Source organism: Sinohyriopsis cumingii, chromosome 11 (genome assembly GCF_028554795.1).
Source record: "Sinohyriopsis cumingii isolate HCF-2022 chromosome 11, ASM2855479v2, whole genome shotgun sequence".
NCBI lineage: Eukaryota > Metazoa > Mollusca > Bivalvia > Unionida > Unionidae > Sinohyriopsis > Sinohyriopsis cumingii.
In genome coordinates this window covers 49915041-49940198 of record NC_142971.1, presented here as the reverse complement: position 1 = coordinate 49940198, position 25158 = coordinate 49915041, and the positions used below count along the sequence as shown (strand labels likewise).

At 33.8% G+C, this 25158-nt stretch overlaps 1 protein-coding gene across 1 annotated transcript in view; it reads right to left on the bottom strand.

Moving 5' to 3' along the window:
* LOC149788423 (uncharacterized) overlaps positions 1-25158 on the bottom strand; it is an 82932-nt gene that overhangs the window by 46154 nt on the left and 11620 nt on the right. The window contains exons 4-8 of the mRNA XM_089974403.1: positions 23634-23756; positions 19863-19964; positions 19275-19418; positions 15747-15953; positions 14775-14922 (exon numbers count right to left, since the gene is read on the bottom strand). Of these exons, the coding sequence (XP_089830529.1) occupies positions 14775-14922; positions 15747-15953; positions 19275-19418; positions 19863-19964; positions 23634-23756 (724 nt within the window). The remainder of the gene's footprint in view (positions 1-14774; positions 14923-15746; positions 15954-19274; positions 19419-19862; positions 19965-23633; positions 23757-25158) is intronic.

Genomic DNA, 25158 nt, shown 5'->3' with positions numbered 1-25158 from the left:
ATATTATTACCTATCTGATCCTTCAAAGAATTTCATTCAAATGCATCACATTATTAACTGATCTTCCAAAGGATTTCATTCAAATGCTTCACATTATTACCTATCTGATCCTTCAAAGGATTTCATTCAAATGCATCATATTATTAACTGATCTTCCAAAGGATTTCATTCAAATGCTTCACATTATTACCTATCTGATCCTTCAAAGGATTTCATTCAAATGCATCACATTATTAACTGATCTTCCAAAGGATTTCATTCAAATGCTTCACATTATTACCTATCTGATCCTTCAAAGGATTTCATTCAAATGCATCACATTATTAACTGATCTTCCAAAGGATTTCATTCAAATGCTTCACATTATTACCTATCTGATCCTTCAAAGGATTTCATTCAAATGCATCACATTATTACCTGACCTTCCAAAGGATTTCATTCAAATGCTTCACATTATTAACTGATCTTCCAAAGGATTTCATTCAAATGCTTCACATTATTAACTGATCTTCCAAAGGATTTCATTCAAATGTATCACATTTTTACCTACCTGATCCTTCAAAGGATTTCATTCAAATGTTTCACATTATTACCTGATCTTCCAAAAGATTTCATTCAAATGCTTCACATTATTACCTGATCCTCCAAAGGATTTCATTCAAATGCATCACATTATTAACTGACCTTCCAAAGGATTTCATTCAAATGCTTCACATTATTACCTATCTGATCCTCCAAAGGATTTCATTCAAATGCTTCACATTATTAACTGATCTTCCAAAGGATTTCATTCAAATGTATCACATTATTACCTACCTGATCCTTCAAAGGATTTCATTCAAATGTTTCACATTATTACCTGATCTTCCAAAAGATTTCATTCAAATGCTTCACATTATTACCTGATCCTCCAAAGGATTTCATTCAAATGCATCACATTATTAACTGACCTTCCAAAGGATTTCATTCAAATGCTTCACATTATTACCTATCTGATCCTCCAAAGGAATCCATTCAAATGCTTCACATTATTAACTGATCTTCCAAAGGATTTCATTCAAATGCTTCACATTATTACCTGATCTTCCAAAGGATTTCATTCAAATGTTTCACATTATTACCTCATCTTCCAAAAGATTTCATTCAAATGCATCACATTATTACCTGATCTTCCAAAAGATTTCATTCAAATGCATCACATTATTACCTGATCTTCCAAAGGATTTCATTCAAATGTTTCACATTATTACCTGATCTTCCAAAGGATTTCATTCAAATGCATCACATTATTACCTGATCTTCCAAAGGATTTCATTCAAATGCATCACATTATTACCTGATCCTCCAAAGGATTTCATTCAAATGCATCACAATATTGGGGCCCCGAGTGGCTGAGTGGTCTAAAGCACTCACCATTCTGGATCACTGCCATCTCACCTCTGTCTGTGTGAGGTCGAGTCCAAGGCTCGGCTAGCGTGGATACATGGGAAAGCCTGCCAGTAGCTTCTCGTGGGTCGGTGGTTCTTCCCTGGGTTTTCCAGGGTTCATCCTCCACCAGTTATACTGGCTGCCATGTATAGCCTATCTTGTGCTGAAAAATGGCGTTAAACCCTAGAACAACAACAACAACAGCATCACATTATTAACTGATCTTCCAAAGGATTTCATTCAAATGTTTCACATTATTACCTACCTGATCCTCCAAAGGATTTCATTCAAATGCATCACATTATTACCTGATCGTCCAAAGGATTTCATTCAAATGCATCACATTATTACCTGATCTTCCAAAGGATTTCATTCAAATGCATCACATTATTACCTGATGTTCCAAATGATTTCATTCAAATGCATCACATTATTACCTGATCTTCCAAATGATTTCATTCAAATGCATCAACCTGATCTTCCAAAGGATTTCATTCAAATGCATCACATTATTACCTGATGTTCCAAATGATTTCATTCAAATGCATCACATTATTTACCTATTCTTCCAAAGGATTTCATTCAAATGCATCACATTGTTACCTGATGTTCCAAAGGATTTCATTCAAGTGCATCACATTATTACCTGATCTTCCAAAAGATTTCATTCAAATGCATCACATTATTACCTGATCTTCCAAAAGATTTCATTCAAATGCATCACATTATTACCTGATCTTCCAAAGGATTTCATTCAAATGCATCACATTGTTACCTGATGTTCCAAAGGATTTCATTCAAATGCATCACATTATTACCTGATCCTCCAAAGGATTTCATTCAAATGTATCACATTATTACCTACCTAATCTTCCAAAGGATTTCATTCAAATGCATCACATTATTACCTGACCTTCCAAAGGATTTCATTCAAATGCTTCACATTATTAACTGATCCTCCAAAGGATTTCATTCAAATGCATCACTTTATTACCTGATCTTCCAAAGAATTTCATTCAAATGCAACACATTATTACCTGATCTTCCAAAGAATTTCATTATTACCTGACCTTCCAAAGGATTTCATTCAAATGCATCACATTATTACCTGATCTTCCAAAAGGATTTCATTCAAATGCATCACATTATTACCTGACCTTCCAAAGGATTTCATTCAAATGCATCACATTATTACCTGACCTTCCAAAGGATTTCATTCAAATGCATCACATTATTACCTGACCTTCCAAAGGATTTCATTCAAATGCATCACATTATTACCTGCCCTTCCAAAGGATTTCATTCAAATGCATCACATTATTACCTGACCTTCCAAAGGATTTCATTCAAATGCTTCACATTATTAACTGATCTTCCAAAGGATTTCATTCAAATGTATCACATTATTACCTACCTGATCCTTCAAAGGATTTCATTCAAATGTTTCACATTATTACCTGATCTTCCAAAAGATTTCATTCACATTCTTCACATTATTACCTGATCCTCCAAAGGATTTCATACAAATGCATCACATTATTAACTGACCTTCCAAAAGATTTCATTCAAATGCTTCACATTATTACCTGATCCTCCAAAGGATTTCATTCAAATGCATCACATTATTAACTGACCTTCCAAAGGATTTCATTCAAATGCATCACATTATTACCTACCTGATCCTCCAAAGGATTTCATTCAAATGCATCACATTATTACCTGATCTTCCAAAGAATTTCATTCAAATGCATCACATTATTACCTGATCTTCCAAATAATTTCATTATTAACTGTCCTTCCAAAGGATTTCATTCAAATGCATCACATTATTACCTGACCTTCCAAAGGATTTCATTCAAATGCATCACATTATTACCTGACCTTCCAAAGGATTTCATTCAAATGCATCACATTATTACCTGACCTTCCAAAGGATTTCATTCAAATGCATCACATTATTACCTGACCTTCCAAAGGATTTCATTCAAATGCATCACATTATTACCTGACCTTCCAAAGGATTTCATTCAAATGCTTCACATTATTAACTGATCTTCCAAAGGATTTCATTCAAATGTATCACATTATTACCTACCTGATCCTTCAAAGGATTTCATTCAAATGTTTCACATTATTACCTGATCTTCCAAAAGATTTCATTCAAATGCTTCACATTATTACCTGATCCTCCAAAGGATTTCATTCAAATGCATCACATTATTAACTGATCTTCCAAAGGATTTCATTCAAATGCCTCACATTATTACCTGACCTTCCAAAGGATTTCATTCAAATGCTTCACATTATTACCTGATCTTCCAAAGGATTTCATTCAAATGCTTCACATTATTAACTGATCTTCCAAAGGATTTCATTCAAATGTATCACATTATTACCTACCTGATCCTTCAAAGGATTTCATTCAAATGTTTCACATTATTACCTGATCTTCCAAAAGATTTCATTCACATTCTTCACATTATTACCTGATCCTCCAAAGGATTTCATACAAATGCATCACATTATTAACTGACCTTCCAAAAGATTTCATTCAAATGCTTCACATTATTACCTGATCCTCCAAAGGATTTCATTCAAATGCATCACATTATTAACTGACCTTCCAAAGGATTTCATTCAAATGCATCACATTATTACCTACCTGATCCTCCAAAGGATTTCATTCAAATGCATCACATTATTACCTGATCTTCCAAAGAATTTCATTCAAATGCATCACATTATTACCTGATCTTCCAAATAATTTCATTATTAACTGTCCTTCCAAAGGATTTCATTCAAATGCATCACATTATTACCTGACCTTCCAAAGGATTTCATTCAAATGCATCACATTATTACCTGACCTTCCAAAGGATTTCATTCAAATGCATCACATTATTACCTGACCTTCCAAAGGATTTCATTCAAATGCATCACATTATTACCTGACCTTCCAAAGGATTTCATTCAAATGCATCACATTATTACCTGACCTTCCAAAGGATTTCATTCAAATGCTTCACATTATTAACTGATCTTCCAAAGGATTTCATTCAAATGTATCACATTATTACCTACCTGATCCTTCAAAGGATTTCATTCAAATGTTTCACATTATTACCTGATCTTCCAAAAGATTTCATTCAAATGCTTCACATTATTACCTGATCCTCCAAAGGATTTCATTCAAATGCATCACATTATTAACTGATCTTCCAAAGGATTTCATTCAAATGCCTCACATTATTACCTGACCTTCCAAAGGATTTCATTCAAATGCTTCACATTATTACCTGATCTTCCAAAGGATTTCATTCAAATGCTTCACATTATTAACTGATCTTCCAAAGGATTTCATTCAAATGTATCACCTTATTACCTACCTGATCCTTCAAAGGATTTCATTCAAATGCATCACATTATTACCTGACCTTCCAAAGGATTTCATTCAAATGCTTCACATTATTAACTGATCTTCCAAAGGATTTCATTCAAATGTATCACATTATTACCTACCTGATCCTTCAAAGGATTTCATTCAAATGTTTCACATTATTACCTGATCTTCCAAAAGATTTCATTCAAATGCTTCACATTATTACCTGATCCTCCAAAGGATTTCATTCAAATGCATCACATTATTAACTGACCTTCCAAAAGATTTCATTCAAATGCTTCACATTATTACCTGATCCTCCAAAGGATTTCATTCAAATGCATCACATTATTAACTGACCTTCCAAAGGATTTCATTCAAATGCATCACATTATTACCTACCTGATCCTCCAAAGGATTTCATTCAAATGCATCACATTATTACCTGATCTTCCAAAGAATTTCATTCAAATGCATCACATTATTACCTGATCTTCCAAATAATTTCATTATTAACTGTCCTTCCAAAGGATTTCATTCAAATGCATCACATTATTACCTGACCTTCCAAAGGATTTCATTCAAATGCATCACATTATTACCTGACCTTCCAAAGGATTTCATTCAAATGCATCACATTATTACCTGACCTTCCAAAGGATTTCATTCAAATGCATCACATTATTACCTGACCTTCCAAAGGATTTCATTCAAATGCATCACATTATTACCTGACCTTCCAAAGGATTTCATTCAAATGCTTCACATTATTAACTGATCTTCCAAAGGATTTCATTCAAATGTATCACATTATTACCTACCTGATCCTTCAAAGGATTTCATTCAAATGTTTCACATTATTACCTGATCTTCCAAAAGATTTCATTCAAATGCTTCACATTATTACCTGATCCTCCAAAGGATTTCATTCAAATGCATCACATTATTAACTGATCTTCCAAAGGATTTCATTCAAATGCCTCACATTATTACCTGACCTTCCAAAGGATTTCATTCAAATGCTTCACATTATTACCTGATCTTCCAAAGGATTTCATTCAAATGCTTCACATTATTAACTGATCTTCCAAAGGATTTCATTCAAATGTATCACCTTATTACCTACCTGATCCTTCAAAGGATTTCATTCAAATGCATCACATTATTACCTGACCTTCCAAAGGATTTCATTCAAATGCTTCACATTATTAACTGATCTTCCAAAGGATTTCATTCAAATGTATCACATTATTACCTACCTGATCCTTCAAAGGATTTCATTCAAATGTTTCACATTATTACCTGATCTTCCAAAAGATTTCATTCAAATGCTTCACATTATTACCTGATCCTCCAAAGGATTTCATTCAAATGCATCACATTATTAACTGACCTTCCAAAAGATTTCATTCAAATGCTTCACATTATTACCTGATCCTCCAAAGGATTTCATTCAAATGCATCACATTATTAACTGACCTTCCAAAGGATTTCATTCAAATGCATCACATTATTACCTACCTGATCCTCCAAAGGATTTCATTCAAATGCATCACATTATTACCTGATCTTCCAAAGAATTTCATTCAAATGCATCACATTATTACCTGATCTTCCAAAGAATTTCATTCAAATGCATCACATTATTTCCTGACCTTCCAAAGGATTTCATTCAAATGCATCACATTATTATCTATCTGATCTTTCAAAGGATTTCATTCAAATGCATCACATTATTACCTGATCTTCCAAAGAATTTCATTCAAATGCATCACATTATTACCTGACCTTCCAAAGGATTTCATTCAAATGCATCACATTATTACTTATCTGATCCTTCAAAGGATTTCATTCAAATGCATCACATTATTACCTGATCTTCCAAAGAATTTCATTCAAATGCATCACATTATTACCTAATCTTCCAAAGGATTTCATTCAAATGTTTCACATTATTACCTATCTGATCCTTCAAAGGATTTCATTCAAATGCATCACGTTATTACCTGACCTTCCAAAGGATTTCATTCAAATGCTTCATATTATTACCTATCTGATCCTTCAAAGGATTTCATTCAAATGCATCACATTATTAACTGATCTTCCAAAGGATTTCATTCAAATGCTTCACATTATTACCTATCTGATCCTTCAAAGGATTTCATTCAAACGCATCACATTATTAACTGATCTTCCAAAGGATTTCATTCAAATGCATCACATTATTACCTGACCTTCCAAAGGATTTCATTCAAATGCTTCACATTATTACCTATCTGATCCTTCAAAGGATTTCATTCAAATGCATCACATTATTACCTGACCTTCCAAAGGATTTCATTCAAATGCTTCACATTATTAACTGATCTTCCAAAGGATTTCATTCAAATGCTTCACATTATTAACTGATCTTCCAAAGGATTTCATTCAAATGTATCACATTATTACCTACCTGATCCTTCAAAGGATTTCATTCAAATGTTTCACATTATTACCTGATCCTCCAAAAGATTTCATTCAAATGCTTCACATTATTACCTGATCCTCCAAAGGATTTCATTCAAATGCATCACATTATTAACTGACCTTCCAAAGGATTTCATTCAAATGCTTCACATTAACTGATCTTCCAAAGGATTTCATTCAAATGTATCACATTATTACCTACCTGATCCTTCAAAGGATTTCATTCAAATGTTTCACATTATTACCTGATCTTCCAAAAGATTTCATTCAAATGCTTCACATTATTACCTGATCCTCCAAAGGATTTCATTCAAATGCATCACATTATTAACTGACCTTCCAAAGGATTTCATTCAAATGCTTCACATTATTACCTATCTGATCCTCCAAAGGATTTCATTCAAATGCTTCACATTATTAACTGATCTTCCAAAGGATTTCATTCAAATGCTTCACATTATTACCTGATCTTCCAAAGGATTTCATTCAAATGTTTCACATTATTACCTGATCTTCCAAAAGATTTCATTCAAATGCATCACATTATTACCTGATCTTCCAAAAGATTTCATTCAAATGCATCATATTATTACCTGATCTTCCAAAGAATTTCATTCAAATGCATCACATTATTACCTGACCTTCCAAAGGATTTCATTCAAATGCATCACATTATTACTTATCTGATCCTTCAAAGGATTTCATTCAAATGCATCACATTATTACCTGATCTTCCAAAGAATTTCATTCAAATGCATCACATTATTACCTAATCTTCCAAAGGATTTCATTCAAATGTTTCACATTATTACCTATCTGATCCTTCAAAGGATTTCATTCAAATGCATCACGTTATTACCTGACCTTCCAAAGGATTTCATTCAAATGCTTCATATTATTACCTATCTGATCCTTCAAAGAATTTCATTCAAATGCATCACATTATTAACTGATCTTCCAAAGGATTTCATTCAAATGCTTCACATTATTACCTATCTGATCCTTCAAAGGATTTCATTCAAATGCATCATATTATTAACTGATCTTCCAAAGGATTTCATTCAAATGCTTCACATTATTACCTATCTGATCCTTCAAAGGATTTCATTCAAATGCATCACATTATTAACTGATCTTCCAAAGGATTTCATTCAAATGCTTCACATTATTACCTATCTGATCCTTCAAAGGATTTCATTCAAATGCATCACATTATTAACTGATCTTCCAAAGGATTTCATTCAAATGCTTCACATTATTACCTATCTGATCCTTCAAAGGATTTCATTCAAATGCATCACATTATTACCTGACCTTCCAAAGGATTTCATTCAAATGCTTCACATTATTAACTGATCTTCCAAAGGATTTCATTCAAATGCTTCACATTATTAACTGATCTTCCAAAGGATTTCATTCAAATGTATCACATTATTACCTACCTGATCCTTCAAAGGATTTCATTCAAATGTTTCACATTATTACCTGATCTTCCAAAAGATTTCATTCAAATGCTTCACATTATTACCTGATCCTCCAAAGGATTTCATTCAAATGCATCACATTATTAACTGACCTTCCAAAGGATTTCATTCAAATGCTTCACATTATTACCTATCTGATCCTCCAAAGGATTTCATTCAAATGCTTCACATTATTAACTGATCTTCCAAAGGATTTCATTCAAATGTATCACATTATTACCTACCTGATCCTTCAAAGGATTTCATTCAAATGTTTCACATTATTACCTGATCTTCCAAAAGATTTCATTCAAATGCTTCACATTATTACCTGATCCTCCAAAGGATTTCATTCAAATGCATCACATTATTAACTGACCTTCCAAAGGATTTCATTCAAATGCTTCACATTATTACCTATCTGATCCTCCAAAGGAATCCATTCAAATGCTTCACATTATTAACTGATCTTCCAAAGGATTTCATTCAAATGCTTCACATTATTACCTGATCTTCCAAAGGATTTCATTCAAATGTTTCACATTATTACCTCATCTTCCAAAAGATTTCATTCAAATGCATCACATTATTACCTGATCTTCCAAAAGATTTCATTCAAATGCATCACATTATTACCAGATCTTCCAAAGGATTTCATTCAAATGTTTCACATTATTACCTGATCTTCCAAAGGATTTCATTCAAATGCATCACATTATTACCTGATCTTCCAAAGGATTTCATTCAAATGCATCACATTATTACCTGATCCTCCAAAGGATTTCATTCAAATGCATCACAATATTGGGGCCCCGAGTGGCTGAGTGGTCTAAAGCACTCACCATTCTGGATCACTGCCATCTCACCTCTGTCTGTGTGAGGTCGAGTCCAAGGCTCGGCTAGCGTGGATACATGGGAAAGCCTGCCAGTAGCTTCTCGTGGGTCGGTGGTTCTTCCCTGGGTTTTCCAGGGTTCATCCTCCACCAGTTATACTGGCTGCCATGTATAGCCTATCTTGTGCTGAAAAATGGCGTTAAACCCTAGAACAACAACAACAACAGCATCACATTATTAACTGATCTTCCAAAGGATTTCATTCAAATGTTTCACATTATTACCTACCTGATCCTCCAAAGGATTTCATTCAAATGCATCACATTATTACCTGATCTTCCAAAGGATTTCATTCAAATGCATCACATTATTACCTGATCTTCCAAAGGATTTCATTCAAATGCATCACATTATTACCTGATGTTCCAAATGATTTCATTCAAATGCTTCACATTATTACCTGATCTTCCAAATGATTTCATTCAAATGCATCAACCTGATCTTCCAAAGGATTTCATTCAAATGCATCACATTATTACCTGATGTTCCAAATGATTTCATTCAAATGCATCACATTATTACCTATTCTTCCAAAGGATTTCATTCAAATGCATCACATTGTTACCTGATGTTCCAAAGGATTTCATTCAAGTGCATCACATTATTACCTGATCTTCCAAAAGATTTCATTCAAATGCATCACATTATTACCTGATCTTCCAAAAGATTTCATTCAAATGCATCACATTATTACCTGATCTTCCAAAGGATTTCATTCAAATGCATCACATTGTTACCTGATGTTCCAAAGGATTTCATTCAAATGCATCACATTATTACCTGATCCTCCAAAGGATTTCATTCAAATGTATCACATTATTACCTGACCTTCCAAAGGATTTCATTCAAATGCTTCACATTATTAACTGATCTTCCAAAGGATTTCATTCAAATGCATCACATTATTACCTGATCCTCCAAAGGATTTCATTCAAATGCATCACATTATTACCTGATCTTCCAAAGGATTTCATTCAAATGCATCACATTATTACCTGATCTTTCAAAGGATTTCATTCAAATGCATCACATTATTACCTGATCTTCCAAAGGATTTCATTCAAATGCATCACATTATTACCTGATCTTCCAAAGGATTTCATTCAAATGCATCACATTATTACCTGATCTTCCAAAGGATTTCATTCAAATGCATCACATTATTACCTGATCCTCCAAAGGATTTCATTCAAATGCATCACATTATTACCTGATCTTCCAAAGGATTTCATTCAAATGCATCACATTATTACCTGATCTTCCAAAGGATTTCATTCAAATGCATCACATTATTACCTGATCTTCCAAAGGATTTCATTCAAATGCATCACATTATTACCTGATCCTCCAAAGGATTTCATTCAAATGCATCACATTATTACCTGATCTTCCAAAGGATTTCATTCAAATGCATCACATTATTACCTGATCTTCCAAAGGATTTCATTCAAATGCATCACATTATTACCTGATCCTCCAAAGGATTTCATTCAAATGCATCACATTATTACCTGATCTTCCAAAGGATTTCATTCAAATGCATCACATTGTTACCTGATCTTCCAAAGGATTTCATTCAAGTGCATCACATTATTACCTGATCTTCCAAAAGATTTCATTCAAATGCATCACATTATTACCTGATCTTCCAAAGGATTTCATTCAAATGCATCACATTGTTACCTGATGTTCCAAAGGATTTCATTCAAATGCATCACATTATTACCTGATCTTCCAAAAGATTTCATTCAAATGCATCACATTATTACCTGATGTTACAAATGATTTCATTCAAATGCATCACATTATTACCTGATCTTCCAAAGGATTTCATTCAAGTGCATCACATTATTACCTGATCTTCCAAAAGATTTCATTCAAATGCATCACATTATTACCTGATCTTCCAAAGGATTTCATTCAAATGCATCACATTGTTACCTGATGTTCCAAAGGATTTCATTCAAGTGCATCACATTATTACCTGATCTTCCAAAAGATTTCATTCAAATGCATCACATTATTACCTGATCTTCCAAAAGATTTCATTCAAATGCATCACATTATTACCTGATCTTCCAAAGGATTTCATTCAAATGCATCACATTGTTACCTGATGTTCCAAAGGATTTCATTCAAATGCATCACATTATTACCTGACCTTCCAAAGGATTTCATTCAAATGCTTCACATTATTACCTATCTGATCCTTCAAAGGATTTCATTCAAATGCATCACATTATTACCTGACCTTCCAAAGGATTTCATTCAAATGCTTCACATTATTACCTATCTGATTCTTCAAAGGATTTCATTCAAATGCTTCAGGAAATTCTTTTTAATTTCCTTTGGAGTATAAGGGGTGGTCAATAAAAGTGATTCATATAAATAGTTACAATTGCAAATTTTTTATTTTTGTCACACACTCAAACTAGAAGTACTGAGGATATGGAATGGTGTGGAATTCTTGATGATGTAGAGCAGTATGGAATTGTGAGGAGAGTGTTTGTGATTTAGATTTTTAATGTAACTTTTTAAACAAAATCAGTCATATTGCTACAATGTCTGCAGTGTGGCAGTGTGTGTAAATTTATTTTATATTATGTGCTTGACTTTTGTTCCTGACTGAAGCAAAATTTTTGGCTTACTTAATTTCATGGCAGAAAGTTGTGTCTACCTGACTGTTTACTTCAAGTTATGTTCAAGGTATGGCTTTGTTTACAAATTAGTGAAATTTTTACATTTGAAATGATCCACAGTCTGGTCATTTTTTTGTGTCTTAGGTCAAATGAAATTAGTATTTAAAGGTTGTGGTAAACAATTATTTATTCCTGTTTTAAGTTCAGTCTGTGGAATCATTAACTGTTGTGTTGAGATATAATTTGCAAGGAATCATTTATTTAAATTATTCAATGGAACTACAAAAGTGCTCATTGATTTCTGGGACTAAAACACTACTTTGGGATTATTGTGAATTCATTCAATGCCATTCTGGATTATATCATTGTAATACATCATGAAAATTGGTACATCAGTTCACTGAAGACTATTGGTACATCAACATATTCAAGATTATTGGAATTCATCTGGAAAAATCTATACTTTGAATGTGATAGAACATTTAAAATTAATTGGGAACTAATTCACAATACTGTAAATTAAATTTTCACTTTCTAACATAGTGAAATAAATTATAAGTTAACTTTACTAAATTTTTGGGTTTTGATTCTTTCGGTTAATTAGTTTAATGCCATAGAGCTGTAACAATAGGAGGAGTTTCACAATGGGACTGATCCACTACTCCTTCACATATTCCAGAGAGTGATAAAAGTAGCATTAAGGAACAGATTGTCTCATCAAAGTAGTTTATTCTTGCCAGTTTAATACATTTATACTATTAATAAACAAACTAATTAAATTTAGATCATATCCACATTCATAATTTTTTTTCACACTGGCATAAACTAAACACAATATGTGGCACAGTAAATAAAACAATAATGGCACTGTAAATAAAACATTCAATGTAGCAAATAAAATGAAGATTTGTTTTACTTTCTCACTGCCTTTAATATGGAGAGGTTAGTGATCTGGAAGATAGGTTCAACGTTTTTTGCGTGTACCTGTAATTGCTTTATTATTCTGTTTACCCAAAACACTCAATTCATTTTGAAAAGAAACACTTGTCATACCTGTAATTTGCACATAAAACCCATATTTTACTTATTCTTGTTTATTTTCATTTGTTTGTGCATTCATATATCTCATATTTCTCTTATCTGTTTCTTTGTATATTTATTTAAAAGTTTATTTATTTGTTCATGTTTATCATTACTTTCACTCTGCTAAATGTTTGTTTAAAAAATATACAATATCTAGAACGTTACAAATCTTATTATAAAAATACATCAATTGCTAAAATGGAGAGTAAATCTAATCAGGTCATTTATATATTTGTATAAATATGCATACAAAATTTTGTTTGTCTCCCTTGAGTAATTCTTTTAAAATATGCTTTCAAGGTTTTAGTCAATAAAAGTCTGAACTATTCAAAATGTGCAAACAAAATGAAAAAGAAGGCCAGACATGACAGCCTAATCAATTTTTGGGATCCACCAGGGGTGACTTTGTTAAAAAAAAAATATTCTGATTTGACTAAAAGACTAAAATGTTTTTGAGCAACCTCACTTACAAGAAAGCATGATGGATCAATAATTTGACAGACAGCACAAAACCAATGGGAGACATAATTTCTCAGATGCTCTTAAGTATGTTTTCTTTTGTAATTTCTGCTCTTGACATACCTATATCTAGGTAATGATTCAAAAGGTCCATGAGTGTGGTACTGAGACTGACATACCTATATATAGGTAATGATTCAAAAGGTCTATGAGTGTGGTACTGAGGATGACATACCTATATCTAGGTAATGATTCAAAAGGTCCATGAGTGTGGTACTGAGACTGACATACCTATATGTTGGTAATGATTCAAAAGGTCTATGAGTGTGGCACTGAGATTGACATACCTATATGTTGGTAATGATTCAAAAGGTCTATGAGTGTGGCACCGAGATTGACATACCTATATCTAGGCAATGATTCAAAACGTCCATGAGTGTGGTACTGAGGATGACATACTTATATCTAGGTAATGATTTAAAAGGTCCATGAGTGTGGTACTGAGACTGACATACCTATATATAGGTAATGATTCAAAAGGTCTATGAGTGTGGTACTGAGACTAACATACCTATATGTTGGTAATGATTCAAAAGGTCTATGAGTGTGGCACTGAGATTGACATACCTATATCTAGGCAATGATTCAAAAGGTCCATGAGTGTGGTACTGAGGTTGACATACCTCTATTTAGGCAATGATTCAAAAGGTCCATGAGTGTGGTACTGAGGATGACATACCTATATCTAGGTAATGATTCAAAAGGTCCATGAGTGTGGTACTGAGACTGACATACCTATATCTAGGTAATGATTCAAAAGGTCCATGAGTGTGGTACTGAGATTGACATACTTATATCTAGGTAATGATTCAAAAGGTCCATGAGTGTAGTACTGAGACTGACATATCTATATGTTGGTAATGATTCAAAAGGTCCATGAATGTGGTACTGAGATTGACATACCTATATCTAGGCAATGATTCAAAAGGTCCATGAGTGTGGTACTGAGATTGGCAAGCACACGGCAGCCACTACGGCAAACTTCCATCTTGCTTTTCATATTCTGAAGTGCTCTCACAACAAACTCCACTGTAGCTTCACGCAGTGAGGCCTAAAATAGCAATCCAAAAGGAAGTGTAAATGTAGGAATACATAGAGACACACCCTACGAATTATCAATTAATTTTAATTAGGATTCTGAACCATGTTAAATTGTAATACGGACAAATCAGATTCTAAATAATTGCTGAAAACAGATATGTGGTAAAATAGTTGCATGGTATTATTTTTGCAATTTTTTAGATCAAGTGTAAAATGTGTAAACTCACAAAAAATTTAGAGTGAAATAATAGGTGCAAATGTATGAACAAAATATATAAAAAAATATTTAAAAAAAGAATTTCAAAACAATAATAAAATCTCACCCTTCATTGTATGTAAAATGTACATATTTACATCATGCAATAAGCCATAGTAGAGAAGAGTCTAATAACATGATGCTGATATAAACATATGATATGGTAATCACAAACAATTGCCAGACAAATGCTAGATGTAAGAGAACAGAGGACTGATTTCCCATCGCTACGCCCTATTCTTTCTGCTTTCAGTGCTTAGCCACAAAAATAAAAACCCGAAATTCATATGCTAATTTTTCAGTTGTCAGAGTAACATCAATAATTTTAGTCTGATTGCTGTGACAAATTTAGACTTAAATTCTAAAACTAGATGTTTCCTTCTTACCTTTTCCCCTGGGTGAGGTTTGTACTTGGCTAGGCAACCCAGTATGTCCATGTTTCCTTCTTACCTTTTCCCCTGGGTGAGGTTTGTACTTGGCTAGGCGACCCAGTATGTCCATGTTTCCTTCTTACCTTTTCCCCTGGGTGAGGTTTGTACTTGGCTAGGCGACCCAGTATGTCCATGTTCCCTTCTTACCTTTTCCCCTGGGCGAGGTTTGTACTTGGCTAGGTGACCCAGTATGTCCAAACCCAGCAGCTGAAGCTCTGCTTCCCCTTGATACGCTGACATGCTTCCAAGCAATTTTGCTGCTGCACCACAGTTCACCAACGTAACCAAGTTGTCATCAAAATGGCTGAATGTTCTTAGCAACTTCAGGCAAAGCAACGTGTAGTTCAATGATGGCTGAATTGACAACAGGAAAAACTATTATGTCAATTAAGTTCACATATGACTAGACTTTTCACTTTTAATAGCAAAGCTAGCACTTCTACTGATGCAAACAGCAGAAAACTTCATAGCTACATAATTTGCTTATTTGCATAAAATCTCCATGCACAGATAATTTTCTTGATGTCAGTCCACAAATTCTAGATTCTTGTCTGTAAAGTGCTTTGAGTCAGTCTTTAATTGCATAATTCAAAACGATCAACTGCTTACCTGAACAACTGACCTGCAACTTCCAAGCTGACCTCATCTGCATGTGACCTAGGAAGCCATTGTGGCTATGACATGAGTAAAATAACACATTACAAAGGCTAGATTGGTATGCCAAAACCCTGTTCAATTAAACTGATTAACTTTAATCAAATTAATTAATAATCGTAGCATGCTGAATTTCTATCATACCCATATAAAATCTTGGACTGAAAAGAGTCTAAACACATTTATGTTATCATTAAAATCATTATCCAAATATCCAAATGGGTAAAAGAAATCAGAACAATTTTATCACTTAGTAATAGATGGTCATTAAATTACTTCAGCCGTATGAACAACAACCAAACCACAATGAAAGTGAGTTTACCACTGAAATCACACAAGGAGGCAGACATATTTGTTATATTGGATGCTGAGACAAACTGTTTTGGAATGGTTTGTCATGACAACATATGTGCTGCCATTTTGGATCTGGTTGACTGACAATGATGACTTTGTAGGTAGTATGCATAAAAAATTTGTCAGAGGGATGTTAGAGACAGATTTTCATGATTTTCATTCTCTTACAGTCACTATTATGTACCGTGTGATTAGTCCTAATAGCAAAGCTTTAGTGGACAGATTTCTTTGGACTGGACTGACTACGGATTATACACAAACTGTAGGCAAGTGAAATTATATATAAACTTTAAAGAAACCAATCAAGATCATTTCATCATCCTAAATAGTTAACAAGAATGTAAATTCCATGCCTTTGAATATTCACTGTCCAACATTAAAATGTATTCAAGTTACATAAACTTTTTTAATTCATTCACGCTAAGCTTATATTTTCTCCTTAATATAGATAATTGTCACTGATATTACTCATCTATATAAAGTTTATAGAAAAGTCAATCAGAGTTATTTCCTTTAATTCCTGTCTGTCTGTCTGTCTGGATAAGTTAAATTCAAGCTATACAATGAATCTGTTGACGAGTTGAGGGTTACTTCCCATTGTCTGGATTAGGTCAGGTGGGTTCTTCGAAAAATTAAGTTATTTCCCTTTGGATTGGTTAGGTCATGTGAATACAAATATGATACTGTGTAGTAAAGTCTGTCATGTGGCATATATTATGACGTATAGCTTTAACAGACCCTTGAAGATGAGCAATCAAATTCATTCCTATTTTGGATTCATTCCTATCTCAGATTCGTATATCATATGTTTAGTCTACAGATGTATTTAATGTTGTGTTTTGATACTTTGAGAGAATTATAAAGTGCTCTTTGGACTATAACATTATACTAGGACTATTGTAAATTATTTGAAGGAGTTATGGACAATGCCATTGTGATATGTACATTCGAGGATCTGAAATTCATTAGGAACATCCTATTCTTCTGGACTTAAAAAAAACATTTTAGAATTATTTTGTATTCAATTCATAATACTTTAAGTTCCTATTACATTTTCAAATCGTAATTCTGATAATAAAATGAATTGTAAAGTTTGACAAAACTTCTTGGTTTTGCTTCTTTCTGTTACTTAATTTATGTCCACAGAACCTCTCTCTCTCTCTCTCTCTATATATATATATATGCAATAAACTGACTATGAACAGTACAAAACTAGTATTTAACTAGCCTAATTTTATGGTCAATGTATTGTTTGACTTTTGGTTTCAATAGTAAATTGGGGGCCCCGAGTGGCCGAGTGGTCTAAAGCGCTCTTCGTTACGGATCACTGCCATCTCACCTCTGTCTGCGGCGGTTCAAGTCTAGGATTCAGCCAATGTGGGTATGTGAGAAAGCTTGCCAGTAGCTTCTCGTGGGTCGGTGGTTCTTTCCGGGGTTTTCCCTCCACCATTAATACTGGCCGCCATGTATAGCCTATCGTGTGCTGAAAAATGGCGTTAAACCCCACAACAACAACAACAACATCAATAGTAAATTTGGGTCAAAGATAATTCACAAAGTACTGATCGCTGTAGACCTGATGAAAACTGCAAGTTTAAAAGATTATAAATGATACTATCCAATACTAATAATGACTGAATTCCAAAGTGACAATTTGCAACCATTTCAACTCATTAATTGATAAAAGAGTTACCAGGATTTCATGTATCTTTGTGAATATAAATTTAAATATTTATCAGAAAAAAATGGTGTTTCTTTTCTCAAATAAATGTGTTCCCACTAATTTAACAGAGAGGGAATTTTACATGATGATCGTTGTTCAATGAGTCTTAATTGTGGTCTGAAGTGCCCATACATAAAAAAATGTATTTTCCTTGAATAAAAGTGAATTTAAAATATGGAAATCTGCATGTTCCATATAAAATAACATCTTCTTGTCCTGCCACCAATGTTACTCTCAGATATAAGGTAGTTTGATTTCTATCAGACCTTTTAAATTTACTTATCACGCAAAATGACATGGGTATGGGCTTTATTTATGACAAAAGACATGGGTATGGGCTTTATTTATGACAAGTGACATGGGTATGGGCTTTATTTATGACAAATGACATGGGTATGGCTTCATTTATGACAAAATGCATGGGCTTCATTTGTGAAAAATGGCACAAGTATGGGCTTCATTTATGTCAAATGACATGAGTATGAGCATCATGTATGACAAATGACATGGGTATGGGCTTTATTTATGATAAATGACATGGTATGGGATTGATTTATGACAAATGACATGGGTATGGGCTTTATTTATGACAAATGACATGGGTATTGGCTTTATTTATGACAAATGACATGGGTATGGGATTCATTTATGACAAATGACATGGTATGGGATTCATTTATGACAAATGACATGGGTATGGGCTTGATTTATGGCAAATGTCATGGGTATATGGGCTTTATTTATGACAAATGACATGGGTATGGGATTCATTTATGACAAATGACATGGGTATGGGACTGTTTTATGACAAATGAAATATATATGGGCTTCATTTATGACTATTTATCTTGAATACTTTATTGCACTTAAGTCCGTTTTATGCTGCACAATAAATATGTAAAGTTCTGTTCAAGAAAAAGTTACATCTTTTAACCCAGACCTACCAGGTAACACCGAAGAAGTTCCACAATAAGTTTGATGGCTGGGCCGTGCATGGGTCGGGGATAGTCCATATTTCTCTTGGACAAAGCATCTGACAGTTCCACCAAGTAGTCCATCAGTGGGTAGGACAACTGCTGACCCACTTCCTGCAACCATGGTAACAGTGTCTAAATCTAGCAATTTAGTATTTACTACTGATGACAGTGATGCAATGAAACATGGGATTTTACCAGTCATTTAGATCAGTTTTTTATGCTATCTGAACTAACTTTTATTATTTATTCTCAGCACTGAAAATGCTTAATAAATTTACATAGTGAAAGTGAAATAATTGAAAATCATTTTGTGGCACTAGTTAATTAACCTTTCTGTGATATTTGCTCTTGTTCTAATTTCCTGCTTGCCTCACACAGCCACAAGTGCAGCCAAGAGAACACTACTTTAAGGTCAAAAGAAAAGCTACCTGACACTTGATGTATAAAAAACAGAAGGCAAATATACTAAAGAAAAATATAATTTATTGTGATGTACATATTCTCTCTCTCTCTCTCTCTCTCTCTCTCTCAATGAAGGGATAAAACTACAATGACCTTGAAGAATCGGAAGATCTGGTCCAGGTATTCCATGGAAGGAGAGGCATCTGTGTACATCTGTAGCTGTTTCACAAAGAAACTCCCAGCCATTATACTGACCTATAAATATGCAATATGGTCCTATTACACTTCTAACTCAAGTCCTATTACACTTCTAACCTAACAGTCCTATTACACTTCTAACTTAACACTCCTATTATACTTCTAACCTAACAGTCCTATTACACTTCTAACCTAACAGTCCTATTACACTTCTAACTTAACAGTCCTATTACACTTCTAACCTAACATTCATATTACACTTTAAACATAACAGTCCTATTACACTTCTAACCTAACAGTCCTATTACACTTCTAACTTAACAGTCCTATTACACTTCTAACCTAACAGTCCTATTACACTTCTAACTGGGGCCCCGAGTGGCCGAGTGGTCTAAAGCGCTCTTCGTTACGGATCACTGCCATCTCACCTCTGTTTGCGGCGGTTCGAGTCTAAGATTCAGCCAATGTGGGCATGTGAGAAAGCTTGCCAGTAGCTTCTCGTGGGTCGGTGGTTCTTTCCGGGTTTTCCGGGTTCTTCCTCCACCATTAATACTGGCCGCCATGTATAGCCTATCGTGCTGAAAAATGGCGTTAAACCCCACAACAACAACAACAACACTTCTAACTTAAGTCCTATTACACTTCTAACCTAACAGTCCTATTACACTTCTAACCTAACAGTCATATTACACTTCTAACTTAACACTCCTATTACACTTCTAACTTAAGTCATATTACACTTCTAATTTAACAGTCCTATTACACTTCTAACTAACAGTCCTATTACACTTCTAACCTAACAGTCCTATTACACTTCTAACCTAACAGTCCTATTACACTTCTAACTTAAGTCCTATTACACTTCTAACCTAACAGTCCTATTACACTTCTAACTTAAGTCCTATTACACTTCTAACCTAACAGTCCTATTACACTTCTAACTTAACAGTCCTATTACACTTCTAACCTAACAGTCCTATTACACTTCTAACTGGGGCCCCGAGTGGCCAAGTGGTCTAAAGCGCTCTTCGTTACGGATCACTGCCATCTCACCTCTGTTTGCGGCGGTTCGAGTCTAAGATTCAGCCAATGTGGGCATGTGAGAAAGCTTGCCAGTAGCTTCTCGTGGGTCGGTGGTTCTTTCCGGGTTTTCCGGGTTCTTCCTCCACCATTAATACTGGCCGCCATGTATAGCCTATCGTGCTGAAAAATGGCGTTAAACCCCACAACAACAACAACAACACTTCTAACTTAAGTCCTATTACACTTCTAACCTAACAGTCCTATTACACTTCTAACCTAACAGTCATATTACACTTCTAATTTAACAGTCCTATTACACTTCTAACTAACAGTCCTATTACACTTCTAACCTAACAGTCCTATTACACTTCTAACCTAACAGTCCTATTACACTTCTAACTTAAGTCCTATTACACTTCTAACCTAACAGTCCTATTACACTTCTAACTTAAGTCCTATTACACTTCTAACCTAACAGTTCTATTACACTTGTAACCTAACAGTCCTATTACACTTCTAACCTAAGTCATATTACACTTTAAACATAACAGTCCTATTACACTTCTAACTTAAGTTCTATTACACTTCTAACCTAACAGTCCTATTACACTTCTAACCTAACCGTCCTATTACACGTCTAACCTAAGTCATATTACACTTTAAACATAACAGTCCTATTACACTTCTAACTTAAGTCCTATTACACTTCTAACTTAACAGTCCTATTACACTTCTAACTTAACAGTCCTATTACACATGTAACCTAACATTCATATTACACTTCTAACTTAACAGTCCTATTACACTTCTAACTTAAGTCCTATTATACTTCTAACCTAACAGTCCTATTACACTTTAAACATAACAGTCCTATTACACTTCTAACTTAAGTCCTATTACACTTCTAACCCAACAGTCCTATTACACTTCTAACCTAAGTCACATTACACTTCTAACTTAACAGTCCTATTACACTTCTAACTTAAGTCCTATTATGCTTCTAACCTAACAGTCCTATTACACTTTAAACATAACAGTCCTATTACACTTCTAACAGTCCTATTACACTTCTAACTTAAGTCCTATTACACTTCTAACTAACAGTCCTATTACACTTCTAACCTAACAGTCCTATTACACTTCTAACTTAACACTCCTATTACACTTCTAACCTAACAGTCCTATTACACTTCTAACTTAACACTCCTATTACACTTCTAACTTAACAGTCCTATTACACTTCTAACTTAAGTCCTATTACACTTGTAACCTAACAGTCCTATTACACTTCTAACCTAACAGTCCTATTACACTTTAAACATAACAGTCCTATTACACTTCTAACCCAACAGTCCTATTACACTTCTAACTTAACACTCCTATTACACTTATAACTTAACAGTCATATTACACTTCTAATTTAACAGTCCTATTACACTTCTAACCTAACAGTCCTATTACACTTCTAACCGGGGCCCCAAGTGGCCGAGTGGTCTAAAGCGCTCTCCGTTACGGATCACTGCCATCTCACCTCTGTCTGCGTGGGTTTGAGTCCAAGGCTCGGCTAGCGTGGGTACGTGGGAAAGCCTGCCAGTAGCTTCTCGTGGGTCGGTGGTTCTTCCCTGGGTTTTTCAGGGTTCTTCCTCCACCATTAATACTGGCCGCCATGTATAGCCTATCGTGTGCTGAAAAATGGCGTTAAACACTACAACAACAACAACAACACTTCTAACCTAACAGTCCTATTACACTTCTAACTTAAGTCCTATTACACTTCTAACCTAGCAGTTCTATTACACTTGTAACCTAACAGTACTATTACACTTCTAACCTAACAGTCCTATTACACTTCTAACCTAACCATCATATTACACGTCTAACCTAAGTCATATTACACTTTAAACATAACAGTCCTATTACACTTCTAACTTAAGTCCTATTACACTTCTAACTTAACAGTCCTATTACACTTCTAACCTAACAGTCCTATTACACTTCTAACCTAACAGTCATATTACACTTCTAACCTAACAGTCATATTACACTTTTGACCTAACAGTTCAGTGAAGTTAGGAATAACTACAAATAAAAAAGAAAAATAGGATCTTTATATTCAATTCCAGTATTCAAAAATAAAACAATTACAAAATAAAACATTTCAGTGTTAATAAAACAGGTTATTGTCCAAATTCAATTTAAAATGTGATAAAATTAGACTAATGACTGTTTCACTTCTGTTTTTAAGGAAAAGAATGCATTCTCTGACACTAGTAGTTTCTACAAGTTATATCTAAATATGTATAATACATCATTTCATCACCTGGTTTTGGACAGTTTGGGAAACTTCCGGGCCCACAATAACTACAGTCCTTGACAAAGGCTGTTAAGTTCCTACTCTGCATGTAACCATATAAGAGAAATGTAGTGACTATGTAAAATACAGTTCTGACATAACACAGGATCAATTCTTTATTAAAACAAATAGTACATTTTCTTTGGTGAAAAAAATGAATCTCACAAAATTATTTCATATAACACTTATGAAGCTAGTTTGATCCTTAAACATTGGGGTTTTTTTTCCTTATTTATTTCAGGACTTGCAAAACACAAAAGAATGAGCGCTAATGTGAGATCTACTTATGTACATAAGTTTTGGGAGGACTCATGTGACATCTTCTGTATGTACAAAAGTTTTGAGAGGACCTGATCTGGTGTGGAGAGGGACTCAATGGTCTGCTGTTCAATGCTGGGTAGCTGAACAAAACACCAACTTGTTGTCAACCACTTTCTGTCTGTGTCTTCCACATCCACATCTTGCACATGCTCCTGTAAGGGATATAACATGAAAGTACATAATAAAAGAACAATTTTGAAATGTATTTAAAATGAGAAAGTATCTCAGAGAATATGTTGACAAATTCCTAGCCTTAGTCCTGTAAGAATCACTTCTTAAAGAGAATGAAGATGGGTTTCCCTTCCACTCCATATTAGGTAAGCTCATCCAAGTTTTTGAAAAACATCTACTTCAACATCTAAAGAAAAAATTATTTGTATGACTTTGTGTAATTTAGTACTACACTTCTTTAAAACAATATATTTTCATGTCTGGTGCAGATTTATGCTTCCTTAAAACAACGTATTTTCATGTCTCATACAGGTTTAAATGAATTCTGTACTCATCTGTAATGCCTTAAGCATAGTTTATTGTAATAGTATGTGGATATTAAAGTAATAATAATAATAATAATAACAATAAAAATAATTCATTATTTAATGATGGTAGCTCAATTAGTACACAAATAAATTATCCCCTTTGAGGACCTCAACTAATCTGTACCAGATAACTTTGAAACAGAAAGTTGCATAATGATGTCTGATCTCCTGCATTAAAAAAAATTACAAAAACAAGAATGTTAAATACCATATATACTCGCATATAAGCCCATCTAGGTATAAGCCCACCCAGCCCAAACTGAATAGGTATAAACACTAAGAAGTGCATGACCCACATATAAGCTGACCCACAACTCCAAGACATAACCAGATGCACATGGTAAGTTTTAAATGCTTTTATTTAGGCAAACTTATATTAACAAAAATTACATGTATACTTCTCTCGGGGTTGGCATATATGATTATTAAAAAGAAATGGTATAAACTTCTTTGAAAAGTCATTTATTTAATTTTCTGTTTTCTTATTGTTTCTGCCTAACTCAGATTTGTGTATAACTTCATTTAACAATGACAAGAATTGGACATTAATTGGCTTCTGTAGCACTAACTCTCCCGTTTGACTCAATTATTGTTTGTTTATGCGTTACTGCATTGGACATTTTATATCAGTGCACTTGTAATTATGTTTTTATTTTGCCTTGAAATTGTAAATACCTAACTCATTAAAATGTGATCCCAGTATGACAACGCAATGAACAACAATATGGTTTGATTCAATGCTCGCAATTAGGCTACTGAGCATATTTACATAATGGTGCCACCGCATGTACATTGTAGGTCTGAACACATGATAAATGAAGTACATTTTGCTGAACGAAGTACATCCCTTGGAGTCAAATCATGGACACCACTGCACTAAACTTTAATGATATCTCCAAAATACAAAAATGAAGTTTCAGAAATAAGGCTTCGAAAATTATGCTAATACCATAAAAACTGAACTGTAGTTTGCTTTGACGAAAGTGACCTTACACCATACCTGTCAAATCTCACA